This window comes from Aquarana catesbeiana, linkage group LG13, assembly GCF_042186555.1.
Source record: "Aquarana catesbeiana isolate 2022-GZ linkage group LG13, ASM4218655v1, whole genome shotgun sequence".
NCBI classification, from domain to species: Eukaryota; Metazoa; Chordata; class Amphibia; order Anura; family Ranidae; genus Aquarana; species Aquarana catesbeiana.
The window spans coordinates 179,385,383-179,405,644 of NC_133336.1; the positions used below are offsets into that span (position 1 = coordinate 179,385,383).

The following is a 20,262-nucleotide window of genomic DNA, read 5'->3' on the forward strand; positions in this document are numbered from 1 at the left end:
TATATAGTGTCTATGATGTTTGGTTTAGATCCTTGGAATTAAAGATGACAAGGAGTGCAGGAGACAATGGTGTCTATATACAGTGTCTATAAGATTGGGCTGCTGCCCGCTCACCACACTGGAACAAGAGATGATGATGATGGTGATGATGATCTCTCAGGAACATGGCTCAAGGGATGACATCTGACCTCTGCCGCACCGCACCACGGCTCACCCAAATCTGATACCACTGCAGGATGGATGGGATATGAACAGCCTCCAGGCTGCCGCCAGACAGCTAAGGGGAACTGTCCACAGGTTTCCCTCCAAATATCTGCTGGATAATTCTGCCGGAGTAGGCAACTGCAGCTCACACTATCACAGATTCCCTGCACACAAATCCACGCCGGGTCCCAAGACAGCGCTCCAGGCCTCAATCCATCCCTCTTATAGTCTCTCCCAGTGGTCTGCTCTTCCCCATCAGCCAAGCTTGTAGTTGTAGATCCACATAATTCAACCAGAGGGCGAATCCGATTCATACGGACTACATATCCCAAGATGCTTTGCTCTGCTTTGTCTCTGATTAAAAAGATAACAGGTCAGCATCACACTCAACACTAGAGGGAAATGGCTACCCCTGAAACAACGCCACACAGTGCCTCCTGATTTTAGGAATAGGTATATATCCAGCTCCTGGCTACAGTGCTATAAACAAAGTCCAAAACCAGGGAAGATAGTGTATGAATATGTCAGAAAGGACAGCCCAGATGGTCCCATAAATGAGCAGACTCTTCACCGCTTGAGAACACCAACAAACAGAAGCTGCTTACCAGATTTTCAGACCTCAAACTGAAGGAGGTTTGACCACACATTTAGGGAATAATACCCAAAATGGATGGATTATGGCTTCTTAGCACATCAGATGCTCATTGAAGGGATAAATAAGCAGATAGACAGTAACCCTCCTATTCAGTGGATAAATAGATAATAAGTGTACTCCCATTGTCTCCACCAATACACTCCACTCATCTCGCCAACAACACCAATCCCCCCCACAAACAAAGCCGCCAGTAATTAAGTCAATATACGACATTCAAGTAGAAGAAGAATGGTACAGTATTATAAAAAAAACACATTTTAATAAAATATGGCAAATACTCATCATTTTAAAGGATTAAAACAGCATCACTAGTATAACACGTTCAACGATCCACTAAATCATTGTTTACACTGCTTATTTATCCTTTCAGTAAGCATCTGATGTGCATCCATCAAACCATTTTGGGCATTATTCCTTAAAAGTGTTCTTAGACCTCCTTCAGTTTGAGATGTGAGAATCTGGTAAGCAGATTTTGGTTTTTGTTTTGTTTGTTGGTGTTCACAAGCAGAGTCTGTTTGTTTTGGGGACCATCTGGGCTATCCTTTCTGACATATTCATACACTATCTTCCCTGGGTTTGGGCATTGTTTTTTTTTTTTTTTGTTGTTAAGTAGAATCTGTTTGTAATTTTTTTTTTTTTTTAAATAGTTTTTATTCAAGTTTTGTCAGTTTACAAAGATATACACCATGCTGACATATAACAGTAGATATCGTACATCAAAATATAAACCATAGAGGCTAACAGTTACTTATATCTTTATAGTCTTAATACAATTCCCTAATATGTGAGGAATTAAACGAGGCAGGAGGGGCTGTATGCCCCCGCCAGCCACCCCATGTGGGAGCTAACTGTGGCTCGACTGGAGCCCAGCCTCCGCATGCCTCTGTGCTAACAGCAGTATTAACCAGTTTATATCCGTTAGCGGTTTTGTAACAAAAGCGTATAGTTAGAAACTAATAAAAGGAGCTAAAGTGTATATAATACAGGATCTTTTCAAAAGCCATATGGAAAGGGATATTCATGGGGTTTTTTTTTTTTTTTTTTTTTAAACAAAATAAAAAGCAATCATTTGTGATAATTATCATACCACTTTATCCAACCTTGCCAGCGTAGGAAAAATGCGTCATATTTTCCATTGATGGATGCTAGCATCTTTTCGTAAGTGTAATGCAAAGACAATGTAGTTATCGCCTCTTCTACGTGTGGAGGGTGTAGCGATCTCCATTTCCTTAGGTTTGGGCATTGTTTATAGCACTTTATATGAATTTCTTTTGGACTCATACCTATTCACATGATTTTTGTGGAGCACATTCATTATAAATTTTCATGAATTTGATCCATTTATGTATATTCACATTTATTTATTGTTATAGCACATGCACTTTTTTGTTAATGGTAGCACAACGCAACAGAGATAAATATTGTACGAAGGAAAGCCATTATTAGATCATATGCCCCACATAGGGGGAGATTTACTAAAACCGGAGCACTCAGAATCTGGTGCAGATGTACATGGTAGTCAATCAGCTTCTAACTTCAGCTTGTTGAAATAAGCTTTGGCAATTTGCATGCTCCAGTTTTCGTAAATCTGCCCCATGTACTTTTTTTTTAATGGTAGCGCCAAGCAACTGAGATAAATACTGTTCATATTTCATATGTGGAGATATAGTGAGTGTGGCTGCCATTTTGATATATATACATATTCACATGTTTTTTGATGACACTTTAGCTCAAAATCCTTGGTTCTAATATTTCCTTCTTACAGACTGAATTGTGCCAACCTAACGCACACTTCATGCTCTCAGCTGGCATCAGCAATAAAAGAAAGCCAATCATTGAGGAAACTTGACCTGACTGATAACAGATTGGAGGGTCCTCATTTCTCAGACCTGATGACAGCGCTGTCCAGTCCCACCTGCAGGATAGAAGATTTAGTGTAAGTATTATAGACATTCATCATGTTCCATTATGGATATACTTGAAGTTTAAGTTTAGATATGGCAATTTTTACACAATTACATTGGTCTATGCAAAGCTACTACTGTTATCTCCACTTGCTTCCAGGTCGCGGACCGAGTGGGCACCTTTCATAGAGCACTTTGCATTTTCTCAATGAATGCAAAGCCTTCTCTGACAGGATGAGGAGGAGAGTGTGACGTTACCACGCTGCCTCTCCACCTTTTCCAAACAGAGAACACTTTGCATTCATTGAGAAAATGCAAAGTGCTCTCTGAATGGCGCCCGGCACGTTATTATTTGTATCAGATTTTTGTTAGTGCCCATGTCCCCTTTTCTCTGACAACTTCCCAATAGAATCAGAAAAGAGCTGTAGAGTTTCAAGTCCCCGCTATGCTCCTCGGTCCTTCACTGCTGTAGGTGCTAGCTTTAAAAGTCCATCCTGCTCAGCATATGTAGCAAAATCAAGAGACAAAGTCACACTCCATAAAAGTCACACCGTAAGGTTTAATCAACTTAGTTGGCTTCCGACACAGTCCTCATCTAAGCCACACCCTGCTGACACATTTCATCCCAATTGGGCTTATAGAGGTATAAGAGCGATAAGTCTAGTAAGGGTGAAATGCGTCAGCGTGCATGGCTTGGGGTGGGGACTGAGTCAGAAGCCAACTATATTGATTAAACTTCATCAACTCTGGTTAAATGGAAAAAAGAATCTTCTGTGGGCTGCTTAAAACTCTAAAATGGCAAGGTGAGTTCATTTTCTTTTGCTGTACTGAATGGAAAGCATTTGTTGGGAAACTCTACTTTTGTTAGTGCTCTATTGAAGTTAGAGAAAGATAACCTGTGAAATAGACATTGATCTAACAACTTCTAACTTTAAAGTCTTATCTCCACTTATAAATATGACTTATAATTATGACTTTGCAGATCATAAAATAATAGACCGAACGTACTCAGTATTCAGCAATCATTAACTGGTCAGACACATCCTCTCTCTTGTATCTGCAGAGAGCAATGGAGTGGTAGTGCAGAAGGCGAAATTTAATATACTTAATGTAGAGTTAAATGCAATTGTTTGCATTTTGAATAGATAGGTCAGCACATTACAATGTACAGTATAGCGTGCAGCGATTATGTGTCATGGTGTCTCTTTTACCGCTGGTTAGCAGAAGGAAAAAATGTTTGGCTTCAGTGATCAGTGGAAGGAAAAATGCGTGGTGTCAGTGGTGAACTGGAGGAAAAAAACCTGTGGGATCAAAACATTTTTATAGTAGAAAGGTCAGCATGGTTTAATGTAAGACTCAATTTACCAGGCAGCACAGTGGCTAAGTTGTTAGTACTTCTGCCTGGTTCAAATCCCAACCACGGCACTATCTGCATAGAGTTTGCATGTTCTCCATGTGCCTGTGTGAGTTTTCTCCCACACTCCAAAGACATGCTGGTAGGTTTGGCTATTGTCTAAATTAGCCATAGTTTGTGCATGTATGAATGTAAGTTAGATACCTTGAGGGCAAGGACTGATGTGATTGTACAATATACTGTATATATATAAAGCACTGGGTAAATTGACGGTGCAATATAAGTACCTAAAGTATAGAGTGCAGCAGTCATAATGTCCCTTATACTGCTTGGTATGGGATGAAAATGCCTGGGATTAGTGGGGTACAAAACTGTTTGGCCTGAGTGGTCAGCAGGAGAAAAAAATACCTGGCTTCAGTGGTCAGCAGGAGGGAAAATGTCTGATGGCTGGGCATTGCAGCTCACTTTTCTCTCCACTGCATATATGCTTTATGCGGTCGGAAAGAGGTTAAAAGAGCCGTTTGCCCCTCCACCCCCCCCCCCCCCCCCAAAAAAAACACGGTGCTTGGTTTAAGATACTGTCAGAGGGGTGGATGACATTGCCGTTCCTCTAAACAGGGCTAGAAACTGAAATAAGCTTCCAGAAGGTGGACCGACTGAGGTATTTATTAAGGCAATGGTCTGTTTACTAGTGGTTTTTTTTCTTCTGTTGGGCAGGTAGGCAAGCAATAAAACAATCCTTATTTTGGCCATGGAAGATCTGCTATAAAGAGTTCAGGTGTTATATCTGGAAAATAATTTTCTGTTCACTGGACTGGTCAGGCAGTGTGCATTCTATTCCATGATATACTGTATAAGTCTAGTCTGGGTGCTGTAGATCAGGGTTTTTTCAACTAAGGTTCATCCAGAGGTTGCTAGGGGTTCCTTGAGCAATGAGTAATTTCTACCACTCAATTAAGTTCCCATTGACACTATTGGACTTTTTAGCTATCTGTAAGAGGGTAATTCTTCCCAATGACCACAAGTGTAAGGAGAATTCTTTCCACTGACTATCACACTAATGTATCATGAGTTGTAGCTATAGTAATTATTTGCAAGGGTTCCCTGAAGCCAGAAAGTTTTTTCAAGGGTTCCTCTGTGTTGAAAGGGTTGAGAAAGGTTGCTGTAGATCATGGTACACAGCTCAGGTATATAACAAACAGATGCAGCAGCTGAGATTTGCCTCTCTCTCCGGAGCTGCCTATACTGAGCCAAACTGGTGGACTCTACAGGACTTACATTGGCTGCATTCTCTGCTGAGAGCTTCTGCCAAGGGCTTCCACGGTAAGGAAAGGGGTAACTGTTTTCTTCCTCCAGGCACTGCTGTGGTCTCTGCAAACACTTCCCTAGGCCTCGCCCTCTTCTGGGTTCCAACATGACTGTCACCAGGTAAGGAAAGCCCCACGGCACCCAATGTCAATGTCAGTGCTAGCTAGATTTGGACCTCTTATTTGAGCCCCAGACTCCACCCAATGCCATGGGTCCTGCTGCTTGTTACTACAGAGAGAGGCAGAAGGATTTTAGGTAAAAATGTGTGACAGTCACGCAATGTTGGGAGGTATGTCTCACGCTGTGATCCTGAGAACTTAGCAAAAATCAGAACTGTCCAGCAAATCCAGGACCAGGAGAGTTAATAAATATGCTGTTACTGTACGTGGTAGAATGTTCTGCCACCTGAGGCAAATCTTTGAGATACTCCCACGCTGTTGAGAGGTATGCCTCACACTGTGTTCCTGGGACATACCTTTTGTGGGACAACGTAGCAAAAATTTGGACTCTCCTGGCAAATCCAGGACAGTAGGTAAATATGCTGTTATGTGGAAAACTTTTCTGATATTATAGACTAACCTGTTCTTAACAACTTGCCAACAATATTCTCCAGGCTACTGCAAAATGGCCACCACAATTTACCACTATGGGATAGCTACTAAAAAGAGAGACACATGTGGCAGCCTGTAGAGTGAGTGACATCCGAGGGAGGAATGTTCTTCAAGGAAGGAGATTGGTGGGAGAACTTTCTGGAAGAATACCACTGAAAGAGACGTCAGAGAGAGAACCTGTTGGAATCTCCAGTACGATTTCTGTTTGTTCGGTGCCTAGAGCCCAGCGCAGAGAAGCTGGAGCTGATTTCACCTGTTTTTCTGTGTGTCTAAGAGGACTCTGAGGAGAGCTGACTGCTGGATTGTAAGCGCTACATGGTTTTCAGAAGTTTCTTTTGCCACAGTGACTGTTTCTCATAATTCTAAAATTATATTATTTTGCTGCAATACAGTTCTGCCATATCTTGGGCTATCTGTTCTCCTTTCCAGGAGCAAGTGTGATAGACTGTATTGCATAGTCAAGGAAAGGTTGTGACCTTATCACAGATGATAAAATCAGACAATTGCTTTACAATGGTGTCTGCGGGATAATAGTGAACTGACAGAGAGATCTTGCTTCAAGCTGAATCATCCTAAAGGAGCCATACAACTGTTATTTGTTGTGTGTAGTATCGTAAAGAGATAGTACATTGGTTACAAGTCAACTTTGGTACCTTGAAAAGAAATCTATTACTGCGCGGTTGATCAGAGCCAGGGGTGGACTGACCATTCGGGCACTCGGGCACTGCCGAGGGCCTGGGGCCAGTGGGGGGCCCCATGAGTGATGCCTGTCCTAGACTTTACTCACTCCTACTTCATACGGAAAGGGTCAAGGTGAGGATGAGCTGGCTGACATGGGATGGGGGTGGTGCATACATAGAGGACACAGTCTGTACAGTCAGGGCCCAGAAATACACTTGTAAGCTCACCAACGGAGTTTGTGATTTATAGTATAGTAAGCTTAGCTAGCTGAAATTATGTATCACATTTTTTGATGACTGTGATCAATACTGTGATTCCTCTTTTAATTATTGAACGTATTGCTCTGTTTGCAGTAACCCTTTCTCCTATTTTCCACATGCTGCTGCATGCTGCTGCTGAATAAAGTTGCATATATTTTATATATTAATGGGTTAAAGTATAAGGAATTTGCATTGCCATTTGGCACTCAGTGAAAGTGCATGTACATTTTGCGTAAATGGAACACAAAAATGAAAAATTCCGCATTCAGCCACTAGAGAGAGACAAGTATTATAGGAATGTCTTAAAATACTTAACACCATCTAGTGGCCAAATGCGGAATTTTACATATAAAATCAATGGTTTACATTGAAACAGCACAGGATATAGCCTATTCACATGTTTTGTTTTTGGGTTTTCTTTGCCCCATTCGCACAAAAATGATTGTACATGTGTTTTCACTGGGTGAATAGCTAAGTAAATTCTTTATAATTCAGCCCCTTAGTGCCTGTTTCACTGTAACCACATACTTATAAAAGCCAACGCTGCGCTCCATGATGTTTGGGTCTTACATCAGTTCTTTATAATGTATAATAATGTTACTTTGCCCTGTGCAGCTAAGTTATGCTGATAAGCTAGGTGACAAAGGTCTGTGTTTGTCTAGTGTAAGACCATATTAGTAAATTATTAATAAAGTGTAAGTCTAGAAATACCACCTTTATAGTAATTTAGGATGGGAAGATTTAGAGTCCTTGTCAGGTTTTTACTGATATTTGGACCTCCATTGAAGAGATTTGCCTTCTCTTCCTTTTTAGGTGATAACAGTTTCACCATACAGGAAGTTTTGAAGAATCTGCAAATGGTAATCAGCAGAGGTTCTAGACTTCATGGACTGCTAAAAAAATTATTTTATTTTATTTTTTGTTGCTGTTGGAGAATTTCCTTCACTTTCTGTTTGGTAATACTATTGTCACTGGATCCTTAAGTGAGGATAATTCTAGATTAAGATTTTAACCCTTTCTTGATTTATCAAAAAACAGTTTTGTCTTAATATACTGTACGCATCAAGGCACTCTTCCTAACCTCACACCTTATAATTATTATGCATTTTTCCACAGTTTGAGCTGTGATAGCAGAAAGCTGGACAGTTCCTGCACCCAACTCGACTCTGCAATATGTTCCAGCCAATCGCTGAGGTCTCTGAACTTGTCAGGAAGCTGTCTGATTGGTCCTATGTTCACTTGCATAATAAAAGCTCTTTCCAGCCCATCATGTAAACTCCAAGAATTAATGTAAGTGCAAATTGCAGAGTTATTTTATATTATATAGGGGAAAAAGTTTGAACCTCAGTGGGTTTTTTTAATGGTGCCTGTGGCCCCACCTAGGGAGATTTCCTTTCACTTCCACTCCTGGTGACCACATTATCACAGCAACAGAAAGCAAGGAGAAATCACCCCCAGGTGATTGTGCATAGCATGATACAGTGTCTCTGGTTGCCACCTTTTCTTCAAGCCAAATCTGAACACTTTAGCGGCACAGGGCAAGACAAATAGATGTGAAACCAGTAAAACCTTTTTAAAAATTGTGCTGCACCAAAATGCATGGTATTTTGTTACCATGGGTTTTTCCACAGGTGAATGAGCGCAAAAGCATGGTGTGTGGTTGTGCCATTAAGACTTAATGGCACCATTGCACACCTGAAAAAGGGACTGTTTGTTTTTTTGTGCAATGCACAGATGCACGCAATTTTGCACAAATTCCTGCAACGCAAAAATATCTACTTAGGGCAGGGGTAATGGATTTAAATTCAAGGAGGTTGCTAAAATTTTCTTCCAGCCGAGGTCTGAAATGCTCTCTAATATAGTAACATAAAAGTAGGCCAATCACATCCATATTAAATATAAGTAAAAGAAAATAAAACCACCTAACATAAGGTGTCCCCATCAGAATCCCCCTATACATCTTCCCCTATACATCTAGTGTTCCCATCAGAATGCCCCCTTACATCTGTTATCCCCATCAGGGTCCCTGCTTACATCGGGTGCCCTCACCAGAGTCCCCTCTTACATATGGTGTCCCCATCAGATTCCCTCTATACTTCTGGTGTCCCCATCAGAGTCCCTCCTTCCATCTGGTGTCCCCAGTAGAGGGCCCCCTTACATCTGGTGTCCCCATCAGAGTACCTCCTTACATCAGGTGCCCCATCAAAGACCCTCTTACATCAGGTGCTCCATCAGAGACCCTCTTACATCATGTGCCCCCATCGGAGACCCTCTTACATCAGATGCCCCCATCAGAGACCCTCTTACATCAGGTACCCCCATCAGAGACCCTCTTACATCAAGTGCCCCCATCAGAGACTCTCTTACATCAAGTGCCCCATCAGAGACTCTCTTACATCAAGTGCCCCCATCAGAGACTCTCTTACATCAAGTGCCCCCATCAGAGACTCTCTTACATCAAGTGCCCCCATCAGAGAACCTCTCACATCAGGTGCCCCCATCAGAGACCCTCTTACATCAGGTTTCACCATCAGAGACCCTCTCACATCAGGTGCCCCCGTCAGAGACCCTCTTACATCATGTGCCCCCATCAGAGACCCTCTTACATCATGTGCCCCCATCAGAGAACCTCTCACATCAGGTGCCCCCATCAGAGACCCTCTCACATCAGGTGCCCCCATCAGAGACCCTCTTACATCAAGTGCCCCCATCAGAGACCCTCTCACATCAGGTGCCCCCTTATAGCTATAGTGTCTACAAAATAGGGAATAGATTTATGGCATTTTTATTATTTATTTATTTTTTACCAGTAATGGCGGCGATCTGCGATTTTTAGCAGGACTGCGACATTGCGGCAGACAGATCGGACACTTTTAACACTTTTTTGGGACCAGTCACATTTATTATACAGCGATCAGAGCTAAAAATAGCCACTGATTACTGTATAAATGTAACTGGCAGGGTAGGGGTTAACACTAGGGGGCAATCAAGGGGTTAAATGTGTTCCCTGGGAGGTGTTTCTAACTATGGGGTGATGGGACTGACTGGAGGAGGAGAGAGATTGTTGTTCCTAATCACTAGGAACAGCAGATCTCTCTCTCCTACCCTGTCAGAATGGGGATCTGTTTAAATTGACAGACCCCCGTTCTGGCTCTCCTTCCCACGATCATGGGTGGCTGGAGTACATCGCGGCCGCCAGCCACGCGCATTGGGTCCCCTGCCATACAGCGGACGATTTGTGGGAAAGAGCCGACCTGCCACAGTATAATGACGGCGGCTGGTCGGCAAGTGGTTAATGAAGGTACAATATTTAGCAACTCCACATGGTTGATGATTAAAACAGGTACATCTAAGTATGCAGGCATCCGGGGTAAGGCTGGCCATACACTATACAATTTTCTTGTTCAGCTTTCCTTTAGATTTACCAAAACCATATAATAGGAGGTCAAACCTAAACACTTTCAATTATGCAATCAGGCAGGCCTTTGCACTACATAGTTGAAGTTAAATCTAAAGGAAATTGAATAAGAAAATTGTATAGTGTATGGCTAGCCTAAAGCTGTCCTCATAGACCAACCTCCACACCACCATTGACGTCATCCCTTCCACGCTGCACTTCACGAGCGCTTCAATCGCTCTACTGCAGGGTAGTCTTCCCGTTTATGATTGCAGACTGACAGCGGTGAAAGTCAGCTGTGCAGGGGATGGTCTATGTGGACAGCTTTACCCTGGAGGCTTGTATACTTAGATCTGTCTGTTTTATTCATCAACCATGTGAGTTTCTAAATGTTGTACATTCATTAAATGTAACCATCTTGCTACACTTAGAGGCGCCTCTCTTTTCTTTTATACTCTGGAGCTCCTGCTGGATTTTGCTTCTAATCCCCTTGTGGAGGCTTCCAATTGTGGATGGACATTTTATATATGAGTGCTTCTTTATTACAAGCATGTTTCTGGAGCGAATTATGTTCGCAATCCAAGGTTTTACTGTATACAATAAGTAGTGTAAGCAGTGCAAGTCTAACTAATCTGTTTCTGCCATCTTGTGGACAGATATGAGTACTGCAGCTCATAACTCCCCTACCAGCACCAGGCTTAGGCCTCTGGTACACAGTACTGATGTTTGAACATCAGCTTATCTGGACATAATTTCAGGCATTTATGTTGGGTGTATTTCCATGCATTTGTACACATTCGTGCATATGGCAATGCAGATTTTTCTTTTTTTTTTTTTAAACTGATCAATACACAGTGCTTGATTACATGCCTGTGTGCACAATGAAAACAACGGGCTGCATTTTAGATTAATGAAAAAATGGTGTATGCCTGAAAACGTTTTCAGGCAGAAGTGCGCAAGACCTAACTCTCTCTCTCTCTCATTGAATCCCTGGGTGCCTCTGGGGTGTCGATAATGAAGTGTGGGGGGGGGGGGATGAGGGGAGCCAAACACGAAGACATGGATGGATGGGGGAGTTTGCTTTAAAAATTAAAAATGAATTACAGGTAAATAGCATTTTCAGTTTGTAGTGCTAAGATGCAGTTAAAGTGATTGTAGACTCAAAAAGGTTCTTTACTTTCTAAAACCCTTGACACCCCCCCCCCCCCCAGCCCCGCCCAAACAATTACCTGAGTAATGTGATCACTTATAAAAAGGGGAAAGGGAAAAAGGTGTGTATAATATATATATATATTTTTATATCATTACACAAATGTTTTGCCTTTCATGTTTATATTTAAATCAGATGTGTTGTTTTACAAGGTGAGGGTTTACTTTTACTTTAAGTTTCGCTTGAATGTAATGATTACAGTAGGTTTGTGATTCTAATTTTTTTTGCTGCCCTCTTGTGTTGAAATAATGGTATTGTCACTAATAACATCACTTCTTTCTTTCTTTCTTTCTTTCTTTCTTTCTTTCTTTCTTTCTTTCTTTCTTTCTTTCTTTCTTTCTTTCTTTCTTTCTTTCTTTCTTTCTTTCTTTCTTTCTTTCTTTCTTTCTTTTTTTCTTTCTCTCTTTTTTTTGTTCTTTCTTTTTCTTTCTCTCTTTTTTTTCTTTCTTTCCCACTTACATGGTCTTTACATTTTTCTTTTGCAGATTGAAGGATAGCAGATTAACAGACGGGTCCTCTTCACAGCTGGCATCCGCATTAAGTCAAAATCAGTCTCTCAGGAAACTTGACCTGTCTTATAACCACCTGGTTGGTCCTCACCTCAGAGACCTAATAACAGCTCTGTCCAGTCCGACATGCAGGATAGAGGAACTACAGTGAGTAATCTCAGAGTCATAGGGGTGATCTGGCTAGTAACACTCCTCCTGTATTAGAGCGCCCCCACTCTGGATGGAGGAGCACAGGGGGCACCTTTGGACAGCAGCATTTTCAGTCTGGGGGAAGGGAAGTATAAGATGTACTAGCAGATTTAAATACACTAACAGTGTGATGCCAGACTCAAGCTAATAAGCAGTTACAGAAAAGTTTTTTTTTCCTTTTGGGATAAAGATTTTACATGAATAAATAAAAGCTGATCATTGTTAGTGGCAAATGGTTTGTCTCATCCCTGTAACTGCAAGAGAGCTTGTTCTTATGAAAAACAACAGACTTACTGGCTGGATCACCAGAAGAAAATATAAGAATAAAAAATAAAACAAAACAAATGCAGCCATCACATCTAAGAATTAGAAAGCTACTATATAATACATGTTTGCTTTTGGGTTTAGTACTGCCTGAAAGACGAGGTAGTATCTGACTTTTGTGAATAAGGATTATTTGTGTTTCTCCGATAGGCTGGAGAAGGTTGGGATGACCAATGAACACGCCCCATTGCTTCTTTCACTGAAGAACAATAAGAGCCTCTCAGTCCTGAACGTAGGACGGAATTCTTTTGGGGACAATGCGCACAACATCACAGACCAGTTACTGGGGAACCTGAAAGAGCTTCGGTAGGTAGACCAACGCTAAAGTGGACCTATCACACCTGTTTAAGTGTACAGTTATAATAAATTACTTCACTTTGGTCTGGTTTTTTTTGGCACTTTTTTTTTGGGGGGGGGGGGGCATTTGGCTGATTTATTTGTAAATTGAAATCATATCCCCTCTCAAGCGTCTCTTCTCCAGAGAGAATAAGTTCAGTGCTCACAACCTTTCTTCATAACTAATATCCTCCAGTCCCTTTATTAGCTTTGTTGCCCTTCTTTGTACTCGCTCCATTTCCAGTACATCCTTCCTGAGGACTGGTGCCCAGAACTGGACAGCATACTCCAGGTGTGGCCGGACCAGAGTCTTATAGAGTGAGAGAATTATCGTTTTATCTCTGGAGTTAATCCCCTTTTTAATGCATGCCAATATTCTGTTTGCTTTGTTAGCAGCAGCTTGGCATTGCATGTCATTGCTGAGCCTATCATCTACTAGGACCCCCAGGTCCTTTTCCATCCTAGATTCCCCCAGAGGTTCTCCCCCCAGTGTATAGATTGCATTCATATTTTTGCCACCCAAATGCATTATTTTACATTTTTCTACAATAAACCTCATTTGCCATGTAGTCGCCCACCCCATTAATTTGTTCAGATCTTTTTGCAAGGTTTCCACATCCTGCGGAGAAGTTATTGCCCGGATACAATTTAGTATCCGTAGCCTTTGATGCTACAGAATGCCAGAAGCCATAATTCTTATTTACTTTGCTTCTAGCAAACCCTTCCATCTTGGTGCCAGGAAATTGGGATAGACCAGCTAAAATCAGGGCTGGAGACACGTATGAAGACATGGATGAACCTCGTTCTCCCAGCAAGTACAAACAATAACAATCTTTTTTTTTCTTTCTGTTTTAGAATTGCTTTCAGTACACTTTATGGAAAGAAAGCTGAGAGGCCACAAACTGGAACAGAAGATCTCATTTAACACTGACAGGCTGCCAGTTTTCTTTATTGCAGTCAATACATTAAAGCAGAACTCCAGCCAAAACTCACAGCAGCTTCAAGACACACGTGCTAAAAGATGGCTTGAGAAAAACACATATTTTTCTACCCTTTTTCGAAAAGAGGCAGTTGCCTGGCAGTGATGCTGACCCTTAAATTGGCTTTGAAGTGGTTCTAAAAGCTAGACATTTTTTTTTTACCTTAATTCCCTGCATTAAGGTAAAATATGTGCCAGTAGTATTATCGCCCTCTCACCCCTCTATAGTTACCTGAGTTCTATCTTGATCCAGTGCTGTGCCCATCTGCTGCCTAATGGCCACTGATTGCTGGCACTTGTGGGCACAGATTGGCACTGATTGCTGGCAGTGGTGGGCACACAGTTCTGACACTGGTGGGCACTTAATTGTAATCAGGGCACTGATGATCAGTGCCCTGATTACATCCCTAGCTGTCCCCTGTGAGGAGATGCCGCTGATCGGCTCTCCTCTCCTCACACTCTGTCAGTGTGAGGCGAGGAGCGCCGATTACCGACATCTCTTGGACACAGCCGATCACATGGTTAAAGAACGAATTTGGAACTAAACGAATTGCACATGTCTAGACCTAATGGAGCTCTGGATAGCAGTAAAAAACCCAACAGGAGTTCTAATCCTTCCCAACATTTTTGGCTTGACATTAAATTGAACTGCCATTTACAGCAAGAAAAGAGGCTTGTGCGTAATGCTTTAGCTACATGGTAGTTATAGTGATTTTCTGTTTTTTATACTGTAACTGACAGCATGCAGATAAGAATTTGTGATATTTCTCTGGCTCTCCTCATCTGCATCCCTGTTTCTAGGTAAGTGACTGGGAAAGAATTAAAGCTGTTGTAAAGGCTGAATTTTTTTGTTTTCAAATAACATATGTTACACTTACCTGTTCTGTGCAACGGTATTACACAAAGTGGCCCCCAAACCTCCTTTTCTGGGGTCCCCCACCCAGGCTCCCACTTCTGTGTCTGCTCCATAGCATACTGCTTGCTATGAGTGCAGATGTGCATGCTCGCTCCCGAGCTGAACTGTGTGAGTCCATAGACACACACAGCACAGCTTGGCCCCGCCCCCCAGGATTTGATTGACAGCAGCAGGAGCCAGTGGCTACATGCCTGTGAGGAGAGCAAGAGAGGAGAGCGCTGCAGCAGATGGCCGCGGCTCTTTACACAGATCGGGGTCACGCCGTGCGCGCGAGAGCGGTCGTTCTGGGAGGCTGTCATATGACGTCCACCCAAAACGAGAGCCGTCATTTGACAGCTGGCGGGCGGGAAGTGGTTAATGTCTGTAATGCAGATTTTCCCTCACTTCCTGTCTGGTGACCAGTGCAGTCCATCCCAGTGCTCTTCAGTTCCAGAAAAAAAGTACACCATGCTGCTTTTTTTCCTACACAGGACTGTACTGAAACGCAGAAAAAAGCATCAAAAAATGCATCAAAAAATGCATCAACTGGACCCCAGTACAGTAAAAAAAGACAGGAAGAAAGCATTTGGAATGCATCCAGAAACGCATCAAAAATACAACAATCATTCACCAGAACGCATCAAAAATGTGTTAAACATGCGCATGCGGAAACGCATCGGGACTGGATCTGGAGGATGTTTTTGTGGTGTGAACGGGCACTATATTATGCTTTCAGAATTGCAAGTGGGAATGCTCATTGCCGCAATGTGATATCTGAATGGGGACCTAATCAGACATGTGCACTGCAGAAAAATTTGTTTTTCATTTTCGTTTCATTTGTTTGTTTGTTTTCCTTTTCGTTTTTGGGTCATTCGTTATGATCTCAATTCGTTAATTCGAAAATTCATGAATTCGAAAAATCTAAAAATAAGAAAAAAAATCCGAAAATTCGAAAGAACGAAAATCTGAAAATTCTAAATAATAACTAACTATTAAATTATAGGTATTGGAATTTCCTTTCAAATTTGGATGTTAGTCAACGTAACGAAGTTACAAATATCCAAAATAACAAATGCCACATCTAAACAAATGGAACGGAATAAATAAATAATAAATAACTGATAATAAAAAGTTTATTATTATTATTGTTATTTATTACTATTAATTTGTTATGTTCCGTTCGTTTAAATGCGGCATTCGTTATTTCGGATAATTCGTAACTTCGGATAAATTCGTATTCGTTACGTTCACTAACAGCCCAATTTGAAAGGAAATTCCAATACCTATAATTTAATAGTTAGTTATTATTTCAGATTTTCTCATTTTCAGATGTTCGAATTTACAATTTACGAATTTACGAATTTTTGAATTTACGAATATTCGTTAAGCGGGTTTTCGTTAAATCGCTTGTTTCCAAATGAAAGAATTTGTCGAAATCCGTTAAAAAAACTAGCAAGATAACAATAACCCATTAAAACCAGCTTTTGTTACGATTTTCAATCCAGAGATTTCCCCTGCAATACTTTTTGTCTGCCACTAGATGTCCTCAGTCTGATGGCCAAAATCATCCAACCTTCTTCCTCTGAGCCAAGGTCATCCTGGATTCGCCTCCACCCTGTGACTGGACAGTGAAAGGAGAAAAAGTGACGAGCTCATCTCTCAATTGAGCACAATTGAGCTCAATTACCCTGCTTCTCCTCCTATCAGCATGCTTTTTGTCAGCACATGAACTGATTGGCTCTTTGTTCTGCATCTTTCTATCACACTCCAGCCTGCAAGAGGTCAAATTCAGATACTTACAATGCATACTGTATATTCACAAATTACATTTAAGATGCCTTAATGTGAACAGCATTAATTTGTGTCTTTTTTTATTTGCCTGAAGTTCAGCTCTAAGTGAAAATGTCATTGGTAAACATAGGGGTTGCCATTGCTGACCTTCCTGTAAATATTCTAGTTGTCTGGCCGCTATGCTGACTCTGTGGTATATTTTATGTACATATTTGCAAATGTTCCAATACCCCATAGCTTACTACATGTAGTATCATTTTTTTCTGAGTGACAGAATCAAAAGCAACAGGAAAGTCTTACAGAAGTCAGAAGAACTTACTGTATCTACATTGTTCTGGGTTAGCAACTTTAACCATTTGCTGACCACCCTATAGCAGTTTTACTGCTACAGGGCAGCAGCTGCGCAGTGGATCACATATGAATACATGATCCATGGCGCATGCAGAAGCCAATCTTCGGGTGCCGGGCACTCAGTGTCCGCTGGCATATGTCTAATCGTCGGGGCAGAGACTCAGAATGGAGCTCTGCCTATGCAACGTCTGAGTTCTGTTCTGACGGGGGGGGGGGATGGATTTTGTGTTCCTGCAAAGCTGAGAATAAAATCCATCTCTTCCCTTAGTAAAAGCAGCACATACAGTAAACAAAAACACTGGCTAGGCACACAGTTAACCCTTTGATCGCCCTAGATGTTTAACCCCTTCCCAGCCAGTGTCGTTAGTAAAGTGACAGTGCATATTTTTAGCACTTATCACTGTATTAGTGTCACTGGTTCCCACAAAGTGTCAAAAGTCTCAGTTAGCGTGCGATTGTCCGCCAAATATGGGAGCCCCGCTATAAGTCACTGATCACTGCCATTACTAGTATAAAAAAATAACTAAATGCAGTATTTTCCTTCTAAAGACTTTTGCACAGGTAGCAGTTACTGTTTTAATTTTATGTTCTACAATAGTTAAGTCCATAGACTTTCAAGTACTTGTGCATTGAGAGTGACACCTCCACTCTCTATAGATAACAGCATCCTAGTCAGAGAACAGATTGGATGTACTGAGATTCTAATTCTGTATAACACTCTCAATGCTTGTTAATGTTCACTTTCTTTTTCCTGTAATTGTCTTTATTACTTCAATAAAAACTTTGTCAAAAAAAACAAACAAAAAAATACTAAATAAATTAAAAAAATTCCAGTATACTGTATATCCCATAGTTTGCAGACGCTATAATGTTTGCGTAAAACAATCAATATATGCTTATTGGGACTTTTTTTTACCAAAGGCATGCAGCAGAATACATATTGGCCCAAATTTATGAAGAAATTAGATGTTTTACATTTTTTATTGGATATGTTTTATAGTAGAAAGTAAAATATATATATATATATTTTTTCAACATTGTTGGTCTTTTTTTAGTTTATAGCGCAAAAAATAAAAAAAAACGCAGAGGTGATCAAATACCCCCAAAAGAAAGCTCTATTTGTTGGAAAAAAATGACATACATTATTTTTGGGTACAGCGCCGCACGACCGCTCAATTGTCATTTAAAGTAACTCAGTGCAGTATCACAAAAAGTGGCCTTATTATAAAGGGTAAATGAAGGGTCAATTTTCCAGAGAGCAAGTGGTTAAAAATGGATACAAGAAGACTAGCGTGACAACCAGGCAACTAGTATACTCAGAAGAAGTTAGTAGTGGTAAGTTCTATGGTTTATTTTCACATCATGTTTCCTTGAATAAACCAAAGTCAGGAATTACTGTGGTATGTGGTGATCACTTTGAGAACTGCAGTTAAACAAATTGTGGTATTTTTTAGTTGACCTGGTGCAGCAATGATGTACAACGTTTATATATATATATATGTGCTTTGTACATGGAGGGCAAAAGCAATAGGTTTACTTTAATTCCTCCTTCCCTGGCAGCACATAGTAACCTTTCCTTAATCCCCTCTACAGTAGGTCCAGCCTATGTTGGCAACTTAAAAAAAAATTGCAGATAAAAGCACAAAAATATTACTTATGGTAAATGCTTACTTGCAGCATTTCTTACTTTCCATAAACAAATGTTATTGCAATATGCCTCTGAACTTTCTAGAGAACTGATATTCCGGGAAGGGTCAATTCCCTAGCACAGCCCCCTCTTTCCTTTGCATGACATAGCCCTCTCCTTTTCTGGGAGTGTCTAATTACTGTGTCAGGACCAGGATCTGAGCCCACAACCTCATCGACGTCTAGAAGTAGCTCTTCTTGCTGAGCCACCTGAGATGCTGGACAGCTCCCTGTCTGATCCCTTAGGACAATATTGCCTTGTCTCTTGTTTCTGGTGATCCTTGAACTTTTTGCTCCCTCCTTGAACTTCCTGATTTAAGCCATGTATCTGCATGTCCTGTTGCCAGATTATTGTGCTTTCTGTAGCTGATATCTTGCTCCCTTTTGTACCTACAGCTGTCTTTATCTCCACCACCATTTATTACTGACCTTTGACTTCTTCCTCGATTATGCTTCCGCTTGATCCCAACCTGCAACCACTTGTTACTGACCTTTGACTTGTATACTGACTATGCTTCTGCTTGATCCCTACCTGCTACTTGACCCCGGCTTGCTCACCTCCTGGTGAGGAGATCCCGAGGACCACAATCTGGTACTAACACACAGGAAAACCCATCCCTGCATGTTCCATCAGGAGCTCTGGTAAATATCAGTTGGCGTTTAGACTCTGCAAATCAGGTGAGCCCGTGTCATCCATAAGGGTGACATGCTTGTGTACTTATCCAGCTGGTCAATGGGAGCCTCTCTACTGCTATAGCTACTGGTCTCCGATCCTGACCCTTGACTGTGACATTCTACCGTGCTGGCCCAGTTTTCTCTGTCATTCTCTTCTACATAAACTTTTATGTAGCTGTTGGTGAAAGCACAAAGTGGAATACAAAGTATTGTCACTTGAGTGAGAGTTCTGAGTGGGGATTTCTTCTGAAAATGCCAATGTCACATCCAAGAAGGCGGCACCCAGCAGCAGTCTCAGGGCTTTTGGATGTCTACACAAGGGAGGCTTTTACAGGTAGGTGTAAATTACATGCATGACATACATAAATGCACATATAATTATATGATAAGACTCTTGTTGAAATGAATGGTCTAGCAATAAGGTCTTTTAAAATTGAAGCCCCATCAGCAGCACATACTCAAAAAAGGAAAAGAAAGGCGCCTCTAAGTGCAGTATGCAAAATTTAATAAAGTGCACAAAGGGTCAAAAGCACTTACAAGATCATTGAGTGTTAAAAGACATGATAAAGTCAGGAGTCATGTGTCCATCCTCAGCATGGTGGTAGAGAGCAGTGTAGAGCCGTCCAGCAGCTGTAAAGGTTCTCATACGTGTTGGAGAGAGGAGGCAGCAGGGAAGCCTATGTTGGTGTCAGTGGAGAGAAGGGGGTGGTAATGTGTTTTGGAGCATATGCAGCTCCTTCATCAGACCTACGCCCATATTCCTCAAGCTGGCTTATGAATGGTGAGTATTGCTACAGGCATAATCTGTACTATTTGCATAAGCATCCACCACCTCCTATTACCCTTCTGTAGTTTATAGACACCCAGCCGCCCCTATAACACTTCTATATACTAATTCACAGTTGAGTAATACCTCTCACCGTGAGATTATTGCTACAGGCAT

At 41.3% G+C, this 20,262-nt stretch overlaps 1 protein-coding gene across 1 annotated transcript in view; it reads left to right on the forward strand.

Moving 5' to 3' along the window:
• The window catches only part of LOC141116613 (NACHT, LRR and PYD domains-containing protein 12-like), a 61,937-nt gene extending 46,207 nt beyond the window's left edge, over nucleotides 1–15,730 (forward strand). The window contains exons 9-13 of the mRNA XM_073609006.1: nucleotides 2,625–2,795; nucleotides 8,094–8,267; nucleotides 12,070–12,240; nucleotides 12,757–12,912; nucleotides 13,798–15,730. Of these exons, the coding sequence (XP_073465107.1) occupies nucleotides 2,625–2,795; nucleotides 8,094–8,267; nucleotides 12,070–12,240; nucleotides 12,757–12,912; nucleotides 13,798–13,867 (742 nt within the window). The 3' untranslated portion in view covers nucleotides 13,868–15,730. The remainder of the gene's footprint in view (nucleotides 1–2,624; nucleotides 2,796–8,093; nucleotides 8,268–12,069; nucleotides 12,241–12,756; nucleotides 12,913–13,797) is intronic.
• The last annotated feature ends 4,532 nt before the right edge of the window (nucleotides 15,731–20,262 follow it).